Consider the following 22,580-nt stretch of genomic DNA (forward strand, 5'->3'; position numbering starts at 1 on the left):
CACTTTTTTTTTTAAGCATTAACTCCACCTCCAAGGAACAAGACATCACACGAAGGAAGAAAATCAAAATATGTTCTCCAACACCCTCTTCCCTTGGCCCTTGGGAGTTTCTAAATCAATGATCTGGATATTATATTTGCATATTAAAGCGAAACAACACATTAATTCATAGAGCTGAAGGGAGAGCAAGGAGTCCTTTTGTCAAAACAAGTGATTCAAAGCCTCTGCTCCAAGAGCAGCAATTAAAGTTCTTGTTAGGAGCTGTGGCTCGAAGTGACCAGCCAGGGTACCAGAAACACAGAAGACCTCTTCTATTGTACGACCGAATGGTGCTAACTACGAAATAGTCAACTCCTTGGCTATGTAATGTTCTGACGACGCGACCAGAGTCTAAAACATTTGGAGAGCAACCTTTAATTGCTAACTACCCAGAACTTCATTCCCTTCTGACGTCACAACTCACTCCACGTTCAGCAACAGCGCATTCACAGTATCAGGAGCAACTATTCACAAACGGGCATGCGCATCTCAGGTCACCGTCTCTGCATTCTGGCCTCAGCATCCCAAAGAGCAGTAAGTGTATCAACACATGACTGGTGCCCAGGCAGCAATTGCTGAACTGAATCCAAGGAAGAAAGGAATGAGGGCCTTTCAAATTATCCCTGGTGAATCCATTCACCCTAATGCCAAACCAGGACCGGTTCCACCAGAAGTCTCTTAAGTAAATCTTAATTATCACAGAAAAATAAAGCAAGCACTACCACTCCCAAATCTACAAATCTCAGCATCAACATTAAAGGAAACTATCCCTTCTAAAGGCCTACGATGGCAAAGAGGGACACTGAGTCCCTAGAGGACACCCTCGGGAAATCTGCGCTATTTTATGAAATCCTTTAATGTTTGTTACACCAGACAAAATCTGATACACTAAGCTAAGCACGGCTGCACACCTCCCTAACAGCCAAGACCAGGATTCCAAGCGAAGTCCTTCCCACCTGGTCACTAACTCTATTTTATATACATTATTCAGCCTGATAGTGAATGCCCCCTCCACAAATTCCATGTCTCCAGAAAATCACTTGAATAGTGCCCTTGCTACAAGGATGACAGGAAGTCATATATATACCTAGGAATATCCCTACAAGTCTACTTGTGTGGCCCATCAAGAACGTCGGTGCAAAGGCCTGACTCATAGTCAGTCTGCTAGCCACCTCTCTTCCAGACAAGGAAACGTTTCCCAAGTTCTCCTTACATGGCATGAGATGCTGACAGAGAGGTCTCAGCTTTATGACACATTGGGCCTTTTGGTCCCCTGCAGCTCAAAGACCGTCAAGAGACCTCTGTCTTAAGACCCATACAGAAAGCAACCGAGCAATGCCAAAGACAAGCGACAGCGTTGTCAATGAACAACTGTCAAAGAACCCAGGGTGTCTTTCGGAAGGGAAATGTCCTTTCTCAGGATCACCACAGAACGAATATGAGCACAGAGATGCAAGGAGGATCGTGAATTGAGGCTAACGTGGAGAAAGAGGATTCAGTACGGTAGACTCATTTGCTTTACCATTCAAACTCATTACTTAACGTAGGATCACATGTTGTGTTCCGTTAACAAATCTCTCATCTCCTCAGCAGTGACTGTAATATCCCAGGTACAGCTTCCCTGACTGAAGTACTCATTTTCTGAAGCAACCACGATCATTTTCTATCCAAAAAAAAACAGTAGAGACTTGCCAGTATGTTGAGGCTATCATGAAATAAATCCCCAGAAGGGACTCAATCTTACCCCGGGAATTCCTTTATCCACTACTTTGAATGTCAAGATAGTAGTAACTCTTAGCAACGTTTAGTGGGTCCTTCATAGCTGGGTTTTGACAGTCACTTCCTCAGATGGGAAAGCCGTTTCCTTCCTTATGAAGCATCTCAAATTATAGGTTCTAACCATATTGTTTAGCACACTAGTTTTAAAGCCCCTTATGAAAGAATACTGTAGTTTAAATAGTCAAGCTATCAGATGTATGATTCAGCAGCCTCTTGATCTACCTTATGATGGAGTAAACAGACTAAGAAGAAAAACAGATCTTAGGAAATTGGTTGTCATTCATTACCTTGTGGCATACAGTTCTTTGAAGCATTTGAAATTTTTTCTACCTGATTGATAAGTCTGCTATGGCTTAAAATGCTATTAACAGCGCTTTAGGGAACATTCAGCTTCCACTTATCAAAAACATCTGCTTTATTCTGTGAAAGCCAAAGGGGCACGCCACACTTCTATTGTTACGATCAGATTGCATAGTTGAGGCAAATTGTGCTTTGGAGCGGAACCCACACGGTAGGTGCTCAAACCTAAAAACTCCGCCTTGCCAATGCAAAGTCATGGTCCAGCTCACCTTCCTCTGGAGGGTAAGCTAATGATATGCGTGGTCACAGCCTGGCCCATGGTTCGCCACGGGCCTCAGGCTTCTACCATACAGGAGCATGAAGTGAACCCAGCGAAAGTGGTAACCGACGTATCTAAGCTCCACCCTGGAAAAAGAGAGGGGAAAGCTGTCAGTCTTGTTGAGGTATCCAGCCCTCAATCAACAGTGGCCGTGTAGACTGAGTTTTGTTGGTTTGAGGATTGTGTCTGTAGAGGTTTTTTTTAAAAAAAAAGAAAGTAAGAAGGCACAGGTGTTTCTCAACTCGCCATATTCAACTCAACCAACAAAACAGGTTTTCCTTTTCCAGGCTTCCGCAGGGATGCTACAGAGCAGAACTGGGACTCTCGTTCAGCCCCGGATCTGCAGACCAACTTATTGCTTCTGGGAAAGGCCCAGGATAGGTCTGTGTAGTGCCCGGGAATCCCTTTGGCAGGCCAGTTTCTTCATGAAATTCCGCTTGGGTGCTGAAGGCTGGGCAGGATGTAGTCCGGGCGTATTTCTCCGCTTGGTTGGCCTGGCCCACTACCCCACTCACAGTGCTCAGCGGGAATTCTCTGCACCTCCGCCTCTGCAGTTCATCTTCTTTGTATTTGATAGAGTACCAGGCCAGGAAAATAAAAATAAAGCCCACAAATTTGAGGCCAGCCGCCAAACCAAAGTAGACGAAACGGAACGACGTCACGTTGTACTCCCAGCAAGACCCCTGCACTCCACATTCTTGCTGCCAGAGCATACAGGTGGTGTCAATCACAGCTCCAAAGTAAATCGGAGTAGGAATGTACGCTGCAGCCATGGGAAGAAAGAGAAACACGAAGATATAGCACATTCCATAGGAGAAAACAGATTTGTCATTAGCAAGGTTTGTCCGATGCCGAGAATGATTCTTGTTTAATGGAGTTTTCTTTTTTTTTTTTTTAAATTTCTTTATTTTTTTTACTTATTATGTATACAGTGTTCTGCCTGCATGTATTCCTGCAGGCCAGAAGAGGGCACCAGATCTCATTATAGATGGCTGTGAGCCACCATGTGGTTGCTGGGAACTGAACTCAGGACCTCTGGAAGAGCAGCCAGTGCTCTTATCCTCTGAGCCATCTCTCCAGCCCTGGAATTTTCTTAAAGACATTTTTCATCTAATTGCAGTGAATTGTATTTAATTGCAACTTATGAAAATAAACAGCAAGTACTTAGCTTCTTCCGCTTGACAGCTCAGACTGCCTTAGTGCTGTTTAGGTTGTTAAAAATAACTATTGCTTTCTATGGTTACCAAGTCCTTACACTGAACACTTTAGATACAATTTTGACAGTGAGACTTCAGTAGAGTTGAAAGAACTGTCTATGGCCAACATGAAATATTTTCAAACTTAAAATTGGTTCTTGTTCCCCTTAAGTCAGGCTGGAGCAGGATGTGGAATGTTAAGGGGACGTGGGAATGAACAGAAGCCCTTTGCACTGGGGTCTGGTCTAAGTCTCTTGAAGCTTAGAGTCAAGAATTTCAGCACAAAGGGCTGGGAAGGTGGCTCGGTGGATAAAGGGCATGCTGAGTATTTATGAGGACAGAAATTTAGATCTCTGGAACCCACATTAAAAAACTAAAAAGCTTCTCATGACAACTTTTATCTAACACCCCAGAGCTGAAAGCAAGAGGCAGGCAGATTCCCTGAGGGCTCCCTGGCCAGCAAGTGCAGCCAAAATATTCAACTAGTTCAGGTTCAGGGAAACCATGTTTCAAAAAAGACGATAGAACCATGTGTGGATGCACATGTCTTTAATCCCGGCACTCAGAGTCAGAGGCAAGAGGATCTCTGTGAACTCAAGACTAGCCTTGTCTACATAGTAAGTTCCAGGCCCATGGGGATTATGTAGTCAGACCCTATAACAATAAATATATAAATAAAGTAAAGAAACAATTAGGAAGATCTCTAAATGTCAACACATAAAGAACCTCAGCACAATTAACAAAATAAACTATAAGGATTTTCTACATAAAGATAATATTCGCTTATATAGAGGTATTTCAAAAAAGAATGTTAAAATAGCAATAAGGCATGCAAAGGGCCTTCATGTAAAGGAACTTCCCTCTTTCTCAATTGAACACCTGTTTTTTGTTTGTTTGTTTGAGAATATCACAGACAAGATCTCAATGACCTTGTTTATAGTCAGAAAACATCTTAACTCCATGACATCCAGTCTAATGAGGGTTTTCAACCCCGTGACCTGGAGTTTTGTCTAATCAGCCTATAATCCCATTCAATACACTTCAGAAACCACCCTCTGATCTCATTTACTGAAAAAAAAAAACTTTTTAAAAAAGTTTCTTAAAAGTTCTTAAACACAGTAAGTTCACAAAACACCAAAATTGGATATTTGGCTACTGGTAAGACATTAGATTGCAACTCTCTCCTGAGAAGTCCAGGACCACACCTGCCTGCCGACTGTCTTTGTCCTAAGCGCCTCCCGCTAACATGGGCCATGCTCAAGTATGATCGCATGTCTGCTTATAGCTCTGCTGAACTTCCTACTGACTCGCCCTGAAAGGCTTTGCTGTAGCGCAGTGAGCTTGGCGGGCTACTAAAAGATACTGCGTGGAGCTGCAACTTCCCCTGAGCCCCACTGCAGCTGACAAGCCCCACTTCAAATGGGGACGTCACCAAGGTATTCGGTGTGTGGAGATAACTGTGGCCTACAGTCCATCTCCGAAGCTTCTCAAAGATCGGGGAGGGGCAGAAGCTCTGCTGTCTGGGCTGTGTGTAACAGACGCCTCTTCCCACTACAAAAGAAAGCAAGCTTAACTAGCTAGAAACCCTCACACCCTTCGCCAAAAAATGTGCCCCCACCTCTAACTCATTCATCTGGCTAACGGCTGGCCATTTCTCCCTTCAACCCCTGGGTCGCAAGGACAGCTCTCTCTGCTGCACTGTGTCTTGTATGTACTGCTGCTTTTTCAACTACCAAAGAGCACTGGCTTAAAGCCTCTGCCACTTCTCACCCCATAAAGTCCTTGACACAGCACCTACTCCTTTTCGTGCTGTGCACCCTAAGAATTGTGTGACAGCCCATGACTGCTCAGTGTACAGAGGTAAGGGAAGGAAGCAGGGAAGGAAGGAGGGAAGGGAAGAAAGAGGGATGAAGTGAGAAAGGACATAAAGGGCCAGGTGGTGATGGCTCACACGCAGTGATGGCACACACGCCGTTAATCCCAGCGCTCAGGAGGTAGAGGCGGGAGGATCTCTGTGAGCTGGAAGCCAGCCTGGTCTACAGAGCAAGTTCCAGGATAGCAAAGGCTACACAGAGAAACCCCATCTCGGAGAGAGAGGGAGAGAGAGAGAGAGAGAGAGAGAGAGAGAGAGAGAGAGAGAGAGAGAGATATCTAGTAGCTCTGATTTTGTGAATGGGATGCTTTAAAGTAATTTCTACTTATTGAACATGAGATCTAGGGTCTGGAGAGATTGATTGCTCAGTGGTTAAGAGAATTGACTGATTTTCAGAGTTATGTGTTAGGTACCCAGTACCCACATAGGCAGCTCACAACCACCCTCGCTCCAACTCCAGAGCACCTGATGCCTCTGGCCTCCTTGGCACCTGTCCCATGCACAGACACACATAAATGCACATAGTTAAAAATAATAAAAATAAATCTTGAAAACAAAACCTGCTGGTCAGATTAACTGGCCACTTTCGGGAAGGACTAAGGAGTCTTCTGCTTTGAACTTTGGGGAAAATCAAATGCGGGTGGTTAGATTAACTACATTTCTGCACCCCGATACACATGAAGACAAAGCTGAGCTGAGCAGCAGGCGCCAGGTGTCGCTCTTCCCTGGCTTACTAACCGTTCTGCAGGTGGCTCTCCTTCACCCAGATTCATGTCAAATAACCCAGCTGAGCCAAAATAAGGACTTTTTTCCCCCTCTTTTTCAACTCAGTCGTCACTTTGATTGACCAATTCATGTCTTTGAAAATATCTTTTTAAACCAGGCGTGTGATCCACAACTGTGATCTCAGCATTTGGGAGGAGGAGGCAGAAAAATCACTGTAAGTATGAGGTGTACCTAGGAAATCCCAGGCCATACACAGAGGGCTGACACATAGCAAAACCTAATCAAAAATAAATAAATTAGTAAATAAAGGCAAAACCCTAAGCAACAACACAAGCCGCACTTTTTAGTCTATAGCGAAAAGCACAAGGCCTAATTCTTAACTGTGTGCGATTGGATCCGAATCCTCTTGAATCAGCATACTTTTAACAGTAGAATCTTCAAAGACCTTCAAAGTCCTGCCTGCACCAAACAACAAACCACACCAGGGACTTTTCCCTGCTGAAGGGTATTGTAGTCATCAACCCTGACTCACTACAAACAATTCCAGGGAGTGCAGAGGCCTAGAAGGGGAGGAAGGTGTCCTTTACAGATATGTCACCCTTCAAAACCAAACTGTGAGTTAAAAAACAAACCAGTTCTTTTTCCCTTGACCCACGGACAATGGTACGATTAGCCAGGGGAAACACAGCTGACAGGACAGACTGTAAGGGGAAATTAGCTTGAGGATGCAGATGAGGGACTGCCTAACCGACAGGCAGTGGGCAGCCTCCGGGGCTGTTTCCCATTCAGGGTCCCAAGGTTTCAAGGACTGCTGTGTTTTCCTCATGTGCTCTGTCCACACTGACACTTGGAGCTTTCCTTGCTGGTGTGTGTGGTCTCTCTGTACTTTTGTGACCTCTCTTTTTCACTTTTTAAGATCTTTTTCTCAGCACACTCTACAAGTATACACTTCAATCAACCCGATAAAATTACCCGAAAGCAATATCACAAGTAAGGCATCATAAGTAATAGGCACCCCAGTTTCTCTCACGTTTGTGTCAAAAGGCATCAAAAGACAAGAAGGCCAAGATAGTCAACTCATTAAAAATTTCTTGACTTCATATTTTTTTTTTACTGTATAAAACTCTGGGGGAATTTTGTACAAGTTTGTATTCAGAGTCAAAAAGAAACTAACCTAAAATCCATTTTCTATTGTTTCGTCCAATGACCTTGTCAACTTTTAGTTCAAATCTAATAAGGAGGAAGTGTAAGTGTCTTCTCAACCACAAACCTGTCCAGTCCTATGCTCCTCAGCACCAATGACTCAGTTTGCATTTTTAAAGAACCCTAGCATTGCCTGCTGCAAAGACGGGTGAAGGGCACACTTGGGAATTTGGGGACATACCAAGTGTTCGCAACAAAACAAACTGCATTCCCAGCGCAAAGGGCCTTTCCTCATCTTCCACGGACCTAGAGAGAAGGAGAAGGAAAAAATGGTTCAAAACAGTGGTGCGAAGAAAATGCCAGTAAAATCGAGTCTGCCTTAGGCATAGCCATAAGAACCTTTCCCAAAATATTTAGTCCACCATGATGTACTAAGTCACCAACCCAGACTCCCTGGGTGCATCACAGATGACACATGTTTCCACCAGAGACTGATTAATTCCATTTCTAAATGAATAGTGGAGGAGGAACCAGGCTCCTGGCTAAAGAGATGGAAGTTCCTTTAAATAAGCCCCCTGAAATCCCCTCTACTAAGAACATATTGTAAACATTTGTCCTATCCATTGCAATCTTATTCTCTCCCTCTGTCAGAATGTTCCAGAATTGAAGGTGTACCCAATGAAAATCATTCTTATAACTCCTCCAAGATGATGTGGGTTATGTCCTGGCTAATTTTTGGTCAACTCGATACCAGTTAGAATTATCTGAAAGTGGGGGAATCTCAATTAAGAAAATGTTTTCATAAGATCCGGTTGTAGGACGTTTTCTGAATTGATGATTGATACAAGAGGACCCGGCCCATGGTGGGTAGTGCCATCCCTGGGTCGGTGGTCCTGGGTTCTGTGAGAAGGCAGGGTGAATAGGCCATGAGTAGCAAGCCAGGAAGCAGCACACTCCATGGCCTCTGCATCAGCTCCTGCCTCCAGGTCCCTGCCCTGTTTGAGGTTCTATCCTGACTGCCTCCAAAGATGAACTATAATGCAGAAGTGGGAGCCAAATAAACCATTTCTTCCCCTCTTGTTTATAGCCCTGGTGTTTCATCACCACAGTAGAAACCCCAACTAAGACAAAGTAAAAACAGAAATGTACACACACATATGTACATACATATAAATGAAAAGTCAGAGAAGTAAGCTTATCCAAATCATATCCCCCACCAAAATAAAATTGATGTTCTAAGAAATTCCCATGTGGTAGAAAGATTGGAACCTATTAATTTTGAAATTATCAGAGGTTAAAAGACCCTTCTTTAGAGATTTGGTGTTAGAAGAAAACTCATAAATTGCCAAGCTGAAACACTTCTGAGCATTGGTAAAGCGAGTGGCCCTTATACAGTCTATTTAAGGCTTCCTATAGAATCACAGAGGAGAAAGAGTGAGATGTTTCACACAATTTCTACAGGATGAAGTGCCTTATGCTTTTCATTTCATTCACAGAGGATTTAGGCATGGATGGGAAATATTTCCAGGCCCAGGGCCCTCACTGTCTTTTCCTCATATTCTCTATGTCTTCCAGCAATTTCCCAGCTCTGAATGCATGGTTAGGCCATCAACATCTACCGACAGTGAGTAAACCACTAGGCATTCCATGCCCTGCTTCTTCCATTCAGGAAATGTCTATCTCGGCATCCAGAGAGAAGAAGCCAGAGTGTGTGAAGGGTACAGGCTATGCCCTCTCAGCAAGCATGGTGCTCCTGGCCAGGAATCCAGCACGGTGACCTTGGAAAAGTCAGGAGGAAGAGCAAGGACTGACTCCCTTCCTCATGTTGTCCTAGGGCCACGCCCATGCTCCCCTCTAACCCACAGGGTTTTACCTTTGCCACAGTACCCTCTCTGTCCACCACAGCCTTTAATGCAAGGAATAACAAGTAGATTTGAATTCAACAGAACAAAAGTGCCTCCCGTGTTCTCTTCGGGGAAACCAGGATCTGCAATCCAGCAATGAAAGCGCAGCCTGACCACTGGAAGTTCACATTTCCAAGCCTCATCTGTCCTTGATTCAGCTCCAGGACTTTATACAACAGTAAAATTAATGAACTCAGCATTTTGAAATGCAAACCCAGCATAATTCCTCATCGATCCCAGAGGTGCAGTATTAACTATCCATGAGGCCGGAGACAAAACCCTTTGCAATATTCACAATCTAGCCACTTTGCCAAACCGTTTCCACCCTCCACGAGGGTCTGGCTTCTTGGAGCTAACATAGAGATGGCTTTCAACTCAAGTTATCTAACCTCATAGCACAAAGACTTCAGACACTAAAAGCACTGGGAAGAAAGTTTGATAAAAATAGGAATCAAGCCCAGCTGACAAAAGGAAATTCTAGAGTAGGCAATGTGTCAGCCATCTTTTTCTCTCTGATGTCAAAGCTCTCCCAGAAGCCTAGCAGGAAAGGTGGGGCACCCTCCTGCAAGCTACTCTCACCATCCCACAGTTTGCTTCGCTTTGGTCCCCCTGCAGTACGCCGTCTGCAGTGCTCGCTTGCGGGTGCTTTCTCACCTGAGTGTCACTATGATGGCTGACGGTTGGGCGCAGGCTGTGATGAAGGTAACTATGAACAGGAAGACCAAGAAGGGGATGAGGGTGTTGCAGGTGCGTTTGCACTTCCCGGACACAGCATAGCCGTTCTCATTGAGATAAGTTTTCACGATGACCACACGGAGCTGGCTGCGCTGGCCCACCGTGGGTGGGGTGATCACTTGTCGGCTTTGGACGCAGGCGCACTCTGTATAATTGCGAACCTAAGGAGCAAACAATAAGCTGTATGTCAATCAAAACTAAAACCCGGAGATGGAATGCTGACAAAGTAAAAGTGCTGAAAAGGAACTATATGAAATTAAACGCACAGTATTGCACGCGAAACACTACTTTTCTTAACAGCAAAAAAGGGTCAAAGTTGGCCTTAATTATATCAAAACCTGCTAGTCAAAGTTTAAACCTAAACTTCCCCGAGAAGCTTTAAACACTCAATTCTGTGACATTGGCATGCCATGTGCTCATCTGGGATCATAAATATACACGACTCCCATGGCTGTTGAACCTGTAGACTCTCTTGTTAGAGAGGTTTCAAGAACAGAGCCAGCTTGATTTTTATTCGTGGTCACCAAGGTACCTAGCACGAGTCTGAGCACACAGTGAGGCCTAAAGTAGACATCTGTTAAACTCCATCACATGTGTGATGGCTTCTAACAAGCAGAGTGCTGTGGCCTAGGAACGGTGGCTTCAGTGCCTGTATCAGGAGGAGCGGGCCTGTTTTTCCTACCCCACTAGTTTACACCCAAAATAATCACACAGAAATTGTATTAATTAAATCACTGCCTGGCCCATTATTTCCAGCCTCTTATTGGCTAACTCTCACGTATTAGTTTAAGCCATCTCCACTAATGTGTATCACCACTTGACAGTGGCTTACTGGCATGAGTCTAACCAAGTATCCGTCTAGGGCAGGAGAACCATGGTGTCTGCCACATTGTTCTTCTTCCCAGCATTCAGTTCTGTCTACTCCACTTATCTAAGTGCTGCCCTATCAAAAGGCCAAGGCAGTTTCTTTATTCAACCAATGAAAGCAACACATAGATAGAAGAATCTCCTACAAGTGCCGATGATGACCTTTCCTCTGGCTGCCCCAGTTTAAACACCCTGTCATTCCCTTCAACAGGCTAGCAGTCTCCGTGTGTGTGTGTGTGGAAGTTTGCATCCCTTCATCTTGTACTGTAGCCGCAGCCCAGTGCTCCAGACTCTGACAGACTCCAGTCTCCCTTTGTCATTTTCAGTCTCCCTTGGTCATTTTCCCCAACACATATCTATGAGACCCTATTGATACATGATACTGCACTAGAGGAGCAGAGAAGACTAAATCATCTCCATTAACTTCCCAGACTTCCCAAACACAATGATGAAAATGAAACTCCTCTTGGTGTGGTCTAGTCAGGACTCAAACAAGCTAACAAAGGCTAACGTGGTCAACCATATCTTTGTCTAGCTGGTGTCTTACTTTTTACTAAATGGAAATTAGCTGAACTAGTTTGCATGGTGACTGCTTACTTAAAACAGGACTAAGAAGAGGTTGGTGGGGCGTTGGCCATGTAAGCAGGAAGGACTTCCAGTCTTTCTAATAAAAAAAAGTGGGCCCAGGAGATCTTACTCAGTGCCATACAACACCGCATGGATCATTCCAAAGAAACAATCTCATGGGTTCAGCAGGGTCATACTCCAGAGTTCACCAAGTAAGCCACAGGGAACCTGAAAGCATAATTTCCTATTTATTCTCTGGTTTCAAACTCAGAGAACAAAGGGGTACCTAAATTCTAGGTCAACGGTGTAGTCTCTAGAGACTACACAGAACAGGCAAATCGCATTTTAACCTTCAAATTGGGGCAATCACCTCCAATCTGTTCTCATGCCAACAGCCAAATTGGGCTCAGTAAAGAATAGAGTAAAATATAAAAGCCTTCTCCCACAGTATTAAAGCCTATTTATAATTCACGGGGAAGAGAATTCTCAGAATAGACCATTCTTCAGCTGACAGAAATATCTTTACTCTGAAAGTTAAGGAGCAGGGGTGTAGGGGGTGAACTGCCAGATAGTCTTATGAAAAATAGGCATCACCCATCTTGACAGACACCTGTTAGAGAGCCAGCCTCCACAGCACAAACACTGGTCACCTTGACCTTCACATCCAGTACAAAGACCCTGCCAGAGGAAAAAACGGGAAACCCGGAGTCCAGCCGTATCAAGTTTCCCTGAGCTGGCCTGGAATGTCAAGTAGGAGCCAGCTGATGAGGACCAGAGCTCTACACCCAGATTCTCCCAGCACCCCCCACAGCAGTGATAGCCCCACACAGTTTGCCTCTCATGAGGAGCTTTTCAGAGGCGCTTGGAGAGCTATTTGGAGCCTCATGTTCAAGGGAAATTGAAGTCAGCATGGGTGCATGTGAGTCCCATCCTGTCCTTATCTCGTGATGGTGTATTAACAGTAGGAGAGAGACTTATGGAGTATACTCACCCCGGTGCTAAGATTGCCACTGTTAACACAGCCAGCCAGGCATGGGTTGAAGTACGTGATTCCATCTGATCCACAGACTGGCTCGTATTCGTGTATTTTACAACCACAATTAACATTGCAGCTTCCTGTCAGATTCCTATGGGGCATGGTCAGAGAAGGTCTGAGAGAGAGAGAGAGAGAATGAAAAAAATCAAACAAGACTGAGAATGAAACAAAAAGAACATTCTTGATAGCAAGTGAATTTAATTTAGAGATATCATTCCCAACAATCAAACTTATGGTACCATGAAGTAGTTACCCTCCAGAGCTATTTCCATAAACTTGTAACAAAATATAGAGAAAATATTTCTGTTTTCATTAGAATAGATGGAATTGATTTAAAATCAAATTGTCTATCCTAACTCAATCCCACTGTCCACCTCGATTCGAGAGACTGACCTCAGGTCTGAGTCTAGTGACTTGGACTCTCATAAAACTCCTCACTGGGAAACACTAGGCTCTGAGTCTTAACAAGTATGTATCATGATTCATTTCATTTGATTTGATTTTGGTACCTGCTAGGGATTAAGCCCAGCAATTCATGTATAATGTCTGAACTCTAGCACTAAGCCAATACTCATCTTTGTTTATTTTTATTTATATATAATACTTATACAAATTTATGGTATATGTGTGCTATTTCAATACACATATATATTACATTATGAATCAATCAGCTAATTACCATAGCTTTTGTCTTAAAATTGATTGAGTTTTTGAACCATAAAATAGAGAAAATATGTTTCATTACCGAATCTTTAAAATCATTGTGAGCACATGGACATAAAATCCATCCACCAGCCCCAGGTGCCAGTGTAGGTTCTGTCTATTAAAGACTTGACTTGTTCTAGAATAATCTACCAAAGGAATAGAATAACTCTAGGACACCAAGAGGAAGAGATTCTTAAAGGTGACTGGCTAGGGACTCTGTCACTAGTTTGACAGAAACAACAAAAGAAAAGAGCAGAAATCACTAGAAATACCCAGATGCAATTCACAGTCAAACATAATGGACGTGTTTCCCCATGAAGCCGCAGTGCCAAATAGAGAGAAAAGATGCAATAGGAAAGCTCGAGGGAAATCCTTTCAAACCATGGGGAGAAATATGACATGAAAAGGCATGGAGATGGGGGGGATGGTCTAAAACAGCAGTGAAAGCGGGACAGGCAGGTTGGGGGAGCACAGAAGAACGAGATTGGCTCTAAAAAGCTCAGAACCAAGACAGCCTCACTTGACGCTTTGCTACCATTCTTACGCAGTACTGGTAAAACGCCATTCCTAGAGCTAAATATGTCAGCAGGAGCAGATGTTCCATGTGTCTGTCCCTTCATCCATTGTTCATCCATTGTTCACCTGTGACGTGTCTGGACTTTCTTCGGGGACCGTGCTAGCACAGCTTATCCAGTAACACAGCCCAGCCCAGCCGCACGCACTGCTCTACAAACTTAACATATACACTCTCTAGTCTACGGCTTCTCACACTTTGATAGCTTTGATGGGTGAAGAACCAAATTCAAAGCAACGCTACAGTTGTATCAGGAAAACTCCCGGACAAAGCAAAAGTCAAATAAATTCTGTCCTCCACATAAGAAATTATCTCAAGACACAATCATTATACTTACAAACTCTTAGTCTTAAGACATTTTAATATTTGAATACACCCTCAATGTCATTCCAAATGAGTGGTTACCAACAGGGACAATCTTGTTTTCCCACCCAGGGGACATTTGTCAGTGTTGGAAGGTAGTTTGCGTTGCTCTAACTAAGGGGTGCTGTGAACATCTGTTCGTGTTATACAAGGATGCCTCCAGACACCGTACAACGTTTGAGACAGCTTCCACCTTCCACAAAAAGGAACAACCTAACCCAAATGTCAGTGGTGCTGCAGATGAGACTTCAAACCAATCAGCACATTCTGTATGTGATGAAGCGGGGGCTGTAGAAGCCCAGTACCGTGTTAGCTATAGACATGCAGAAGTATGAAGGATAGTACAGTCACCTCACCAAGATTTCAGGAACTAAACTGCAAGCCACGACAAGAAAGAGGAGCCTGTCGAAAGGGTGTGCTTAGTCACTAAAACTGACAGGCTTCAATACCAGAGCAGCAGCTGCTAGTGCTGCTATTTAGAAGTTCTTGGCATTTTCCCTCTGACAGCCTGCTCTGCCTTCATGGATAACAGCCACACATTACAAATGCCTGTCAAAAGCCCGGCGGTGGTGGCACACACCTTTAATCCCAGGACTTGAGAGGTTGAGGTAGGTGGATCTCTGTGAGATCGAAGGCAGCCTGGTCTACAGAGTGAGTTTCAGGGCAGTCAGGACTGTTACACAGAGAAATTTTGTCTTGAAAAACAAAATTAAAAAAAAAATTAAACAAGTGCCTGTCACTTAAGAGAATGTCCACTCAAGAGGAGTAACCCTAAGCAAACATCAACATACGCTTTAAACACATAGACAAGACCTTTCCTGTCAGGCCTATCTTGCTCGTTATATCTGTTTTTCTCTTGGCCTCTATTTCAAAGAAATAATATAATAGTAAAATACTCTAAGAAAAAATAAATTTAGGGGTCTAGCGAGGTGGATCTGAAGTTAAGAACCACTGCTGCTCATCCAGAGACCCATGTTTAGTTCCCAGCACCCCCACCAGGCAGCTAACGGCCACCTCTCACACTTACCAAAGCACCCACGCACAGTGACGTGTACTGACATAGACATGTATACATGAAGTGTGAAATAAACCTTTTAAATATTAGCACCCAGGAGACAGGAGTGGTGAGTTCAGTGCCAACATGGTCTACATAGCAATTTCCAGGTCAGTTGGGACAAGAGAGTGAAATCATGTCTCCAATAACAACAGCAGAAATAGTAGCAGCAACAATAAGAATACTTTTAAAAAGAAAACAGGAAATTCATTAAGGCAACCAACACAATTATCATGAAAGGAAGTAGGTACTCATGAGAGAGAGTCATTCAGAGGAAAGGTCACCATGGATTAGAAGAAAAGGCGGCCAGCATGGCTTGTCTTCTGCATTGGGCTAATTTGCTAAGAATCTTTTTCTTTCTCTCCTTATTTAAAATAGAATTTTTTTTCCTCACATAACATATCCTGATTATAGTTTCCCCTCCTTCTACTTCTCCAAGTTCCCCCACCTCCCCTCCCATCTGGATCCACCCCTTTTCTATTCTTCATTAAAAAATAAACAGGCATCTAAAATATGATTATAAAATAAAAAAGAGCACAATGAAAGCTTAGCCCATCAGAACAGGTCAAAACAAACAAACAGAAGGAAAAGAACCCAAGAAAAGGTGCAAGAGACAGAGAACTGCTTGCTCACGCATTTAGGAATCCCATAAAAACATTAAACTGGAAGCCATAATATATACCCAACAGACCTATATGGAGAAAGAGGGGAGAGAGAGAGAGAGAGAGAGAGAGAGAGAGAGAGAGAGAGAGAGAGAATGAGAATAAGATGAAATAAAAATAAAAAAAATTATTTCTAAGAAGAATGTCTTGTTTGATTGGCATTCATTCACCAGAGCATAGACTGCTACCCTCAAACAAGGCGCCACCTACTTCTCTTCTAAGATGTCCTGTTCAGCTGTCACTGCCACAAACAGGGACCTGCCCTTTTCCAGACCTTGGTAGCTCAAGAAGACACCGCTAGAACACCGCTAGTTTCACCCAGTCACTGAAGTCACAAGATCAAAGAGGACATGAAGATGATGTAACAGGTTTGACTGCAAGCTCAAAGTGGTGACACCCGACAGGCCAAAGGAACTAAAGCCAGAGCTGTTAACTGACGTCTCGAGAGACAGTAGTGGTTGGAAATGGAGCTGGCCATCAGATTAGTCAACTTTTAGAAGCTAACTGAAGGTAGAGTGGGGGGAAGGTGGTCAATCTCATTACACAATGCGTTTATTTAAGTCTTAATCATGATTACGATGATAAATGCCAACTCTTTGGACTATAAGATGATTAAGACTCATCTGTGAAGAACGCAAGTCACGAGCTACAGAGGGCAATTGTTTAATTAAACTGCAGGAAAACTGTGGGGTTGGGGATGTAACGGCTTGACCTGGGAATGGATCGGGCTAGCAGCTGCAGCTCCCGGGACCTTTCACAGGGAAAGCGCATCAATGCCTTAATCCGAAGGTCCCGTTACATTTCCCTCATTCTTTATTAGAGTTAGATCACTTTAACACTAGAGTTAACGCTAGACTTGAGGGCATACTGTGAGCTCTGCTGGGCCACACTCTCCACCCATCACTTAAAGGTCTGAGTGTCCTCGCCTTTATTTATCCCTCTACTTACTTTATAAAATAAAACACTACAGTGTGTGCTGGGCATGATGGTGCAACCTTTAATCCTAGCACTGGGGAGGCAGAGGTGAGGGGATCTATGTGAGTTCAAGGTCAGCCCGGTCTCCAAAGTATGTTACAGACAAGCTGGGGCTTCACAAAGAGATCCCATCTTTAAAAGAGAAAGATGTGTCATGGGAGCCCTGTTCTTTCTGAACAGAAACAGACGGTTTGATTGAGGGGGGAGGAGAAGAGGAGGGAAGGGAACTGCGGTTGGGATCTAAAATAAATAAATAATAAATTTTAAAAGAAAGAGAAAGATGTGTAAGTCTAAAGAACAGATAGAAAACTAATGTTACTGAGGTAGCCAACCACACATCTTTGAGTGGGTTGTATCTTTGAGGAAGAAAACTATCCAAGATAATAATGGTCTCACTTTACCTCTGAAAGCTCTGAAAGTGTTATGCCGAAGAGGCACTGCCACTCAAAACTGTTTGGTCTAACCCGTTCTTGGAGTATCTTCCTAGAAACATATGGAAAGCCAAAGAAATTCTCCATGAAAAGTTGGGGGGGGGTTCTTTCATTAATTCACAAATGTCATTAAAGTCAGTGTCCAAGTGTTGGGATCCTGGGTCCCTGCTGCAGTGCCCAGTGCCCCTGAATAGGATGCTCATTCTTGACTGAACACAGTCAGATGAGGGGTACCACACATCATGGACTGAGAAGCTAAGATGTATGTTCACATGGCGTTGCCGCTAAATTCAGCAGCCCAGAGTAATATGCCTATGCACAGGCAGGGGCCTGGCATCCACCTGCATTCGAGAAGAGTAAATGCAGCTGCTTAGCAGGATCTCAAGAAAACAGAACAGAAGCAAGAAGGAAACACACTAAGCGCTTCACTCTATGTAAGAAAAAGTGAGTCTTAAATACCCTGTAAGGACAACCAGCATTTGTTTAACAATAGCTGAATGCTCCAAGCTGGAGGCTGGAAATGGGAGGAGGTGACATCTCACTTTCTCCCTTCTGTGTTATTTTAATTTTTCGACATGCTGAGATTGACATTTTCATCAACTTTCTGCAGGAGGAAGTGAAGGCACAGCAACACTGGGTCGTGTGTGTGTGTGTGTGTGTGTGTGTGTGTGTGTGTTTGTGTGTGTGTGTTTGTGTGTGTGTGTGTTTGTGTATGTGTGTGTGTTTGTGTATGTGTGTGTGTTTGTGTGTGTGTTTATGTATGTGTGTGTGTGTTTGTGTATGTGTGTGTGTGTTTGTGTGTGTGTTTGTGTATGTGTGTGTGTGTTTGTGTATGTGTGTGTGTGTGTGTGTGTGTGTTGGTGGGGTGTCACACAGCTGGAAAGCAGTGAAAGTTACACTTGCCTTTGAAAAGAATGCTGTTATAGATGAGACAGTTCTCAAGGAAAGTAGGTAGAAACTCATTTCCTACCTGACATGGAGCTGGTTGCCCACTAACAAAAGCAAATTGAAGAGAAGCTACAAGGACTGGAGGAAAGGGATTAAAAGGCGAAAAAGGAAGCATCATTACAAGTGTTGAAAAGTTAGCTGACTGTGCCTAAGAAAATGGATTATTTGGCAAAGATGAGGACCTGCTAAGGTTGGAACTCATAAATATGTTATGAAGCCAATCAGCACAATTACATAACGTCCCCTGGCATTGCTGGGGACCTAGGAGCAGTCGGTTTGGGCTGGCAGGACAGTGGCATTCAAAGGATTTCAGAATACTTGGGAGGACCGTTAGTTCCAAAGCAGGTAGGATACAAAGTCTGGCTTCCAGATCTTCTAAAAATACATTTAAAACAAAAGTGCACTAGAATTAAAAAATAAAGCCACATAGATGGTACTGAAGAAATAGAAAGAGTGACACCAAGCGTCATGACAATTGCAAGCAGACAGCAGTGACAGACAGACTGGCTGCTGATTTACAGGAATTTCTGCCAGACTCTAAGTTCAAAGTCATCAAACGTGCTGGGAGCAAAACTGACCTGTAGAGGGGAACACAGTGGGCCCCCACCCAGGGAGATAAGCCATGAATGAACTCTCATCTGTACTCTTACCACCAGCTCCACTTCAGATCCCAGAAAGAAGGTCATCACAAAGCTTTTCTCTGAGGAAAATTGTCAGAAATTCAAGACACTATATGCCTGTTCTAGATGCTGGCCACCAGACTAACCCTCTCATTCTTGCATTGAGGGTGGCGGAGGAAACAGACACACCCTGAGAAAGGATAGCCTGGGTTCAGTCAGTCTGGAAAGTTCACTGTAAGTAAATAGGGGGAGGAACCTTTAAAGCCAATGAAATATGTGAGGCCCCGAAGTAGAGAAAAAAATTTCAAACATATTGGCACATAATAACAAAGCTTAGAAAATCTATTGTCAAAGCTATGTTTTAAGTATAAAACAGTAAAAAAAAATCAAAACACATGTTCTTAGTGTTATGCATAGAGAAATTTTGGAAGAATACATAAAATCAAATGAAAATATTGATCAGGTGTGGTTAAACACATCTATAATCCAGTACTTGGGAGGCAGAAGCAGAGAGAGGGTCTCTGTGAGCTTGAGGCACAATAGTGACACAGATGTTGTGGGAGTAACCAACCACTTTTTAAAATTGGATTTTAAGGCCTACTCCATGAGAAGGATCCCATTCCCATCACTGCTAATGTGCCCAAGAACCTGACACTAGATAGGTCATAGACCTAAGGGAAATTAACTACTGTTATTCTGCTAAAGGAAAATAACAGTATAACGAATCCAAATGATAGACTGCAATATCCATATAACAGTGTGGTGCAGGAGAATTATCTGTTTTCTGTCAATCATGTATTTTAATAAAACGCTGATTGGCCAGGCAGGAAGTATAGGCGGGTCAACCAGACAGGAAGTAGAGGTGGGGCAATGAGAATAGGATAAGACTAGGGAGGAGGAAACTCCCTCAGCATTCCTGTGCAGACCACCGAAGAGACAGCATGTAACCTGCCCAGCTGAAAAAGGTACAGAGCCATATGGCTAACATAGATGAGAATAATGGGTTAATATAAGTTATAAGAGTTAACAAGAAGCCTGACCTAATGAGCCAATCAGTTTGTAACCTTATGGAGTCTTGTGTGTGATTTTCTTTGTTGCTTGCCGGCTGTTGGGGGAGGGACAGAAACCCCAACAAGCCGGCCCTCATGTTACAACAGTGTATTGCCCAGCCCTCAGCAGAGAAGTTCCTTCTTGCAATAGATAAGAACACAGAGACTCACAACTGGACAGTGTGCAGAGAGTGAGAAACTCTGAAGCACTCAGTCCTAAATGGAATGTCTTCATCAAACCCTGCCCTGGAGGCTCAGGGATGTATATGGAAGAGGAGGCAGGAAAAGTTTAAGATCCAGAAGTTGATGAATACTCTAAATAAATAGCATCCTTCCAACACAACAGGATTACACACATATGAACTCACAGAAGTTATTACAGCACACACAAAGTAGACAAAATCCCAATACCGAGAAGAGGAAGTGTACATAGTTCCATCCCAAACCAAGAAGCTATCTGTAGTTGCTACCTGCTGGGAGGAGGAGAGCAGCTTTCTCCAGGGAAGTCTCACTGGGTGTGCCAGCTCCAATCCAGGACAAGCCCCATACCCAGGAGTTGGACAACATAAACTGGATTCCATGGTTTTTATTTTTTGTGAGATTTTTGCTTTGTTCTGGTATTTGTGTCTTATTGTTTTGTTTTGATTTTTAAAGAGAAAGCATGGAGTAGGGTGAGTACGGGGATGAGGAGGGTGTGAGGGGGCTGGGGGAGGGGGAACATAATGGAAATGCATTCTGTGAAAAGCTAATGAAAGAAAAAAAATGTATCACCCGGTTTGCTTTAATTTGGAGAAAGGAGAAGTAGTGGGTGGATGGAGGACTCGAGTGAAAGCAAAACTTGCCATAGCAAATTGTATTTCATAAATTCGATGAGGTTTTGGTGAGGGTGAAGGTTCAGGTTAACGTGTGTGCATGTATGTACAGATGCGTGTGCACACACGCTCAGACGCTGCTCCTTAGGAACTTTCCACCTGGGTTTTTGAAGCAGTCTCCCACCAGCCTGGGGCCCACCAATTACTCTAGACTTGCTGGCCGGTCACAGGCGTCTGCTTACATCGACCTCCCCAGCACAGGAATGGTAGGTGTGCACCATCACATCTGGCATTTTTACATGGTTTCCAGAGATCAAACTTAGTTCCTCATGCTTGCAGGACAAGCATTTGACTGAGCTACCTCTCCAGCCATTAAGAATACTCACTTAAGGAAAAACAAAAAACAAAACAAAAAAAACCCCATTTTATTTAATACAATAAGCATCCTCTCATTGTCTGTAATTACAATGCCCTGGAGGCCACCCTGTGAGGATCAAAAGGGACACAGACAAAGGTGACACCCTGTGGCACCCACCCTCTAGGAGCCTGAGTTCCAGCGGAGGGGCAAAGCACATAAAGCAGGTGGGAGGGAGAGACTGGGCCAGGTATGAACCATACAGAGCTGGGCGCTTCAAGCCTGCGGATGCAGGATGCTCTGCAGAGGTACTTACCCTGTCGTATACGGGATGTTTATGCCTCCAAGGTTAATGCTTTCACATCCCACAATAAACAGGGTTGAGAAGCACAGCAAAGACACCCCGCTGCAGATCATTGCTAGTTTAGCGGATTCTCTCGCACCAAGCTTCAACTTTTTTATGATGTAGCCTCCCAGGACGATGCCAACACCAGCGCTGGGGACAATGATGACACCTGAAGAGGGGAGGAAGAGGGCGTTAGTGTGTGCTAGCATCCACTGGAGTTTGCTTCCTGTAATTGTTCTGCTTCTGTTTGCTCGTTAGTTCCAGGGTAAAGAATAAGACCTACTCTAGTCCACAAATATTCAGTGTGTGACTTTATGGCTTACAACTTTCGAATCCAGAAGATACAAAGAGTACTTTTACAAAGCAATAGCATCAAAACAAATAATTCACGAGAAAGGCGGACAAAATCTGAATTGGCCCTTCACCAAAGAGAAAATCCAAATGTTCTAAGCAAATGAAGAAACGTAGGCTAAAACCACAGTGAACTTCCACCACATCCCAGTCGGAAGGTGAATATTTTAAAGTTTGGCCATGCCACAGGCTGGTCAAGATAAAAGTGCTGGGAACTCTCAACAGTGGAGGACTAGAAGCAGTAGGGCCAACTTTGAAAAGCAGTTCTTCATGACACGGAAGAACTGAAGGTAAACACACCCTGCAACAGGCAGGTCCTTCCAAGATTCATACCCTCAAAGAAATCCATGGTGCGCACAAGCCACCCTAATAGACCTCAGCTGAAAATATCCCACAACGGACACATTATTCATGGAATATTCCCGTCACAAAGCACGGCTATACAACACACAGCAACACAAAGGAAGCCGTGTAACCAAACACACATAAAATGAATAACTTTTACAAGGATGACACAAGGAAAAAAACACAACAAAATGTGCACATGCTCACACCTGCATCAAGTTCAAGAACCAGGTGAACAAAACTTGATGTTCGAGGATGCGCACACAGGAGGTATCAATATAAAGAAAAGGTCATTGCCGTGAAAGCAAAGGTAGCTGGGCTATGAGAGGTTCAGGACAGAGGCACTCCTGAACTCCTGAAAACGCTCCGTTCCATAGAGTAGGCCATGGTTACTGCCACGGCGTGAGTACTTACATCTCCCTGAACCCATAGGCTAAAATCCTAACCCCCAAAGGGTTGGCATTCAGAGAGTGGACACCTCACGAACAGGATTAGTGTTCTAACTC

The 22,580-nt window shown here is 43.8% G+C and overlaps 1 protein-coding gene across 4 annotated transcripts in view; it reads right to left on the bottom strand.

Moving 5' to 3' along the window:
- Positions 1 to 2,215: 2,215 nt before the first annotated feature.
- The window catches only part of Slco5a1 (solute carrier organic anion transporter family member 5A1), a 127,067-nt gene continuing 106,702 nt past the window's right edge, over positions 2,216 to 22,580 (bottom strand). For all 4 annotated transcript variants that reach the window (XM_048420350.3, XM_085677330.2, XM_048420351.3 and 1 more), the window contains 5 exons: positions 21,349 to 21,547; positions 12,440 to 12,599; positions 9,934 to 10,175; positions 7,617 to 7,681; positions 2,216 to 3,200 (listed from right to left, as the gene is read on the bottom strand). In XM_048420350.3, coding sequence (XP_048276307.2) covers positions 2,740 to 3,200; positions 7,617 to 7,681; positions 9,934 to 10,175; positions 12,440 to 12,599; positions 21,349 to 21,547 — 1,127 coding nt within the window. In that variant the 3' untranslated portion in view covers positions 2,216 to 2,739. The remainder of the gene's footprint in view (positions 3,201 to 7,616; positions 7,682 to 9,933; positions 10,176 to 12,439; positions 12,600 to 21,348; positions 21,548 to 22,580) is intronic.

The sequence above is a fragment of the Myodes glareolus genome, chromosome 16 (assembly GCF_982192425.1).
Source record: "Myodes glareolus chromosome 16, mMyoGla1.1, whole genome shotgun sequence".
Lineage (NCBI taxonomy): Eukaryota > Metazoa > Chordata > Mammalia > Rodentia > Cricetidae > Myodes > Myodes glareolus.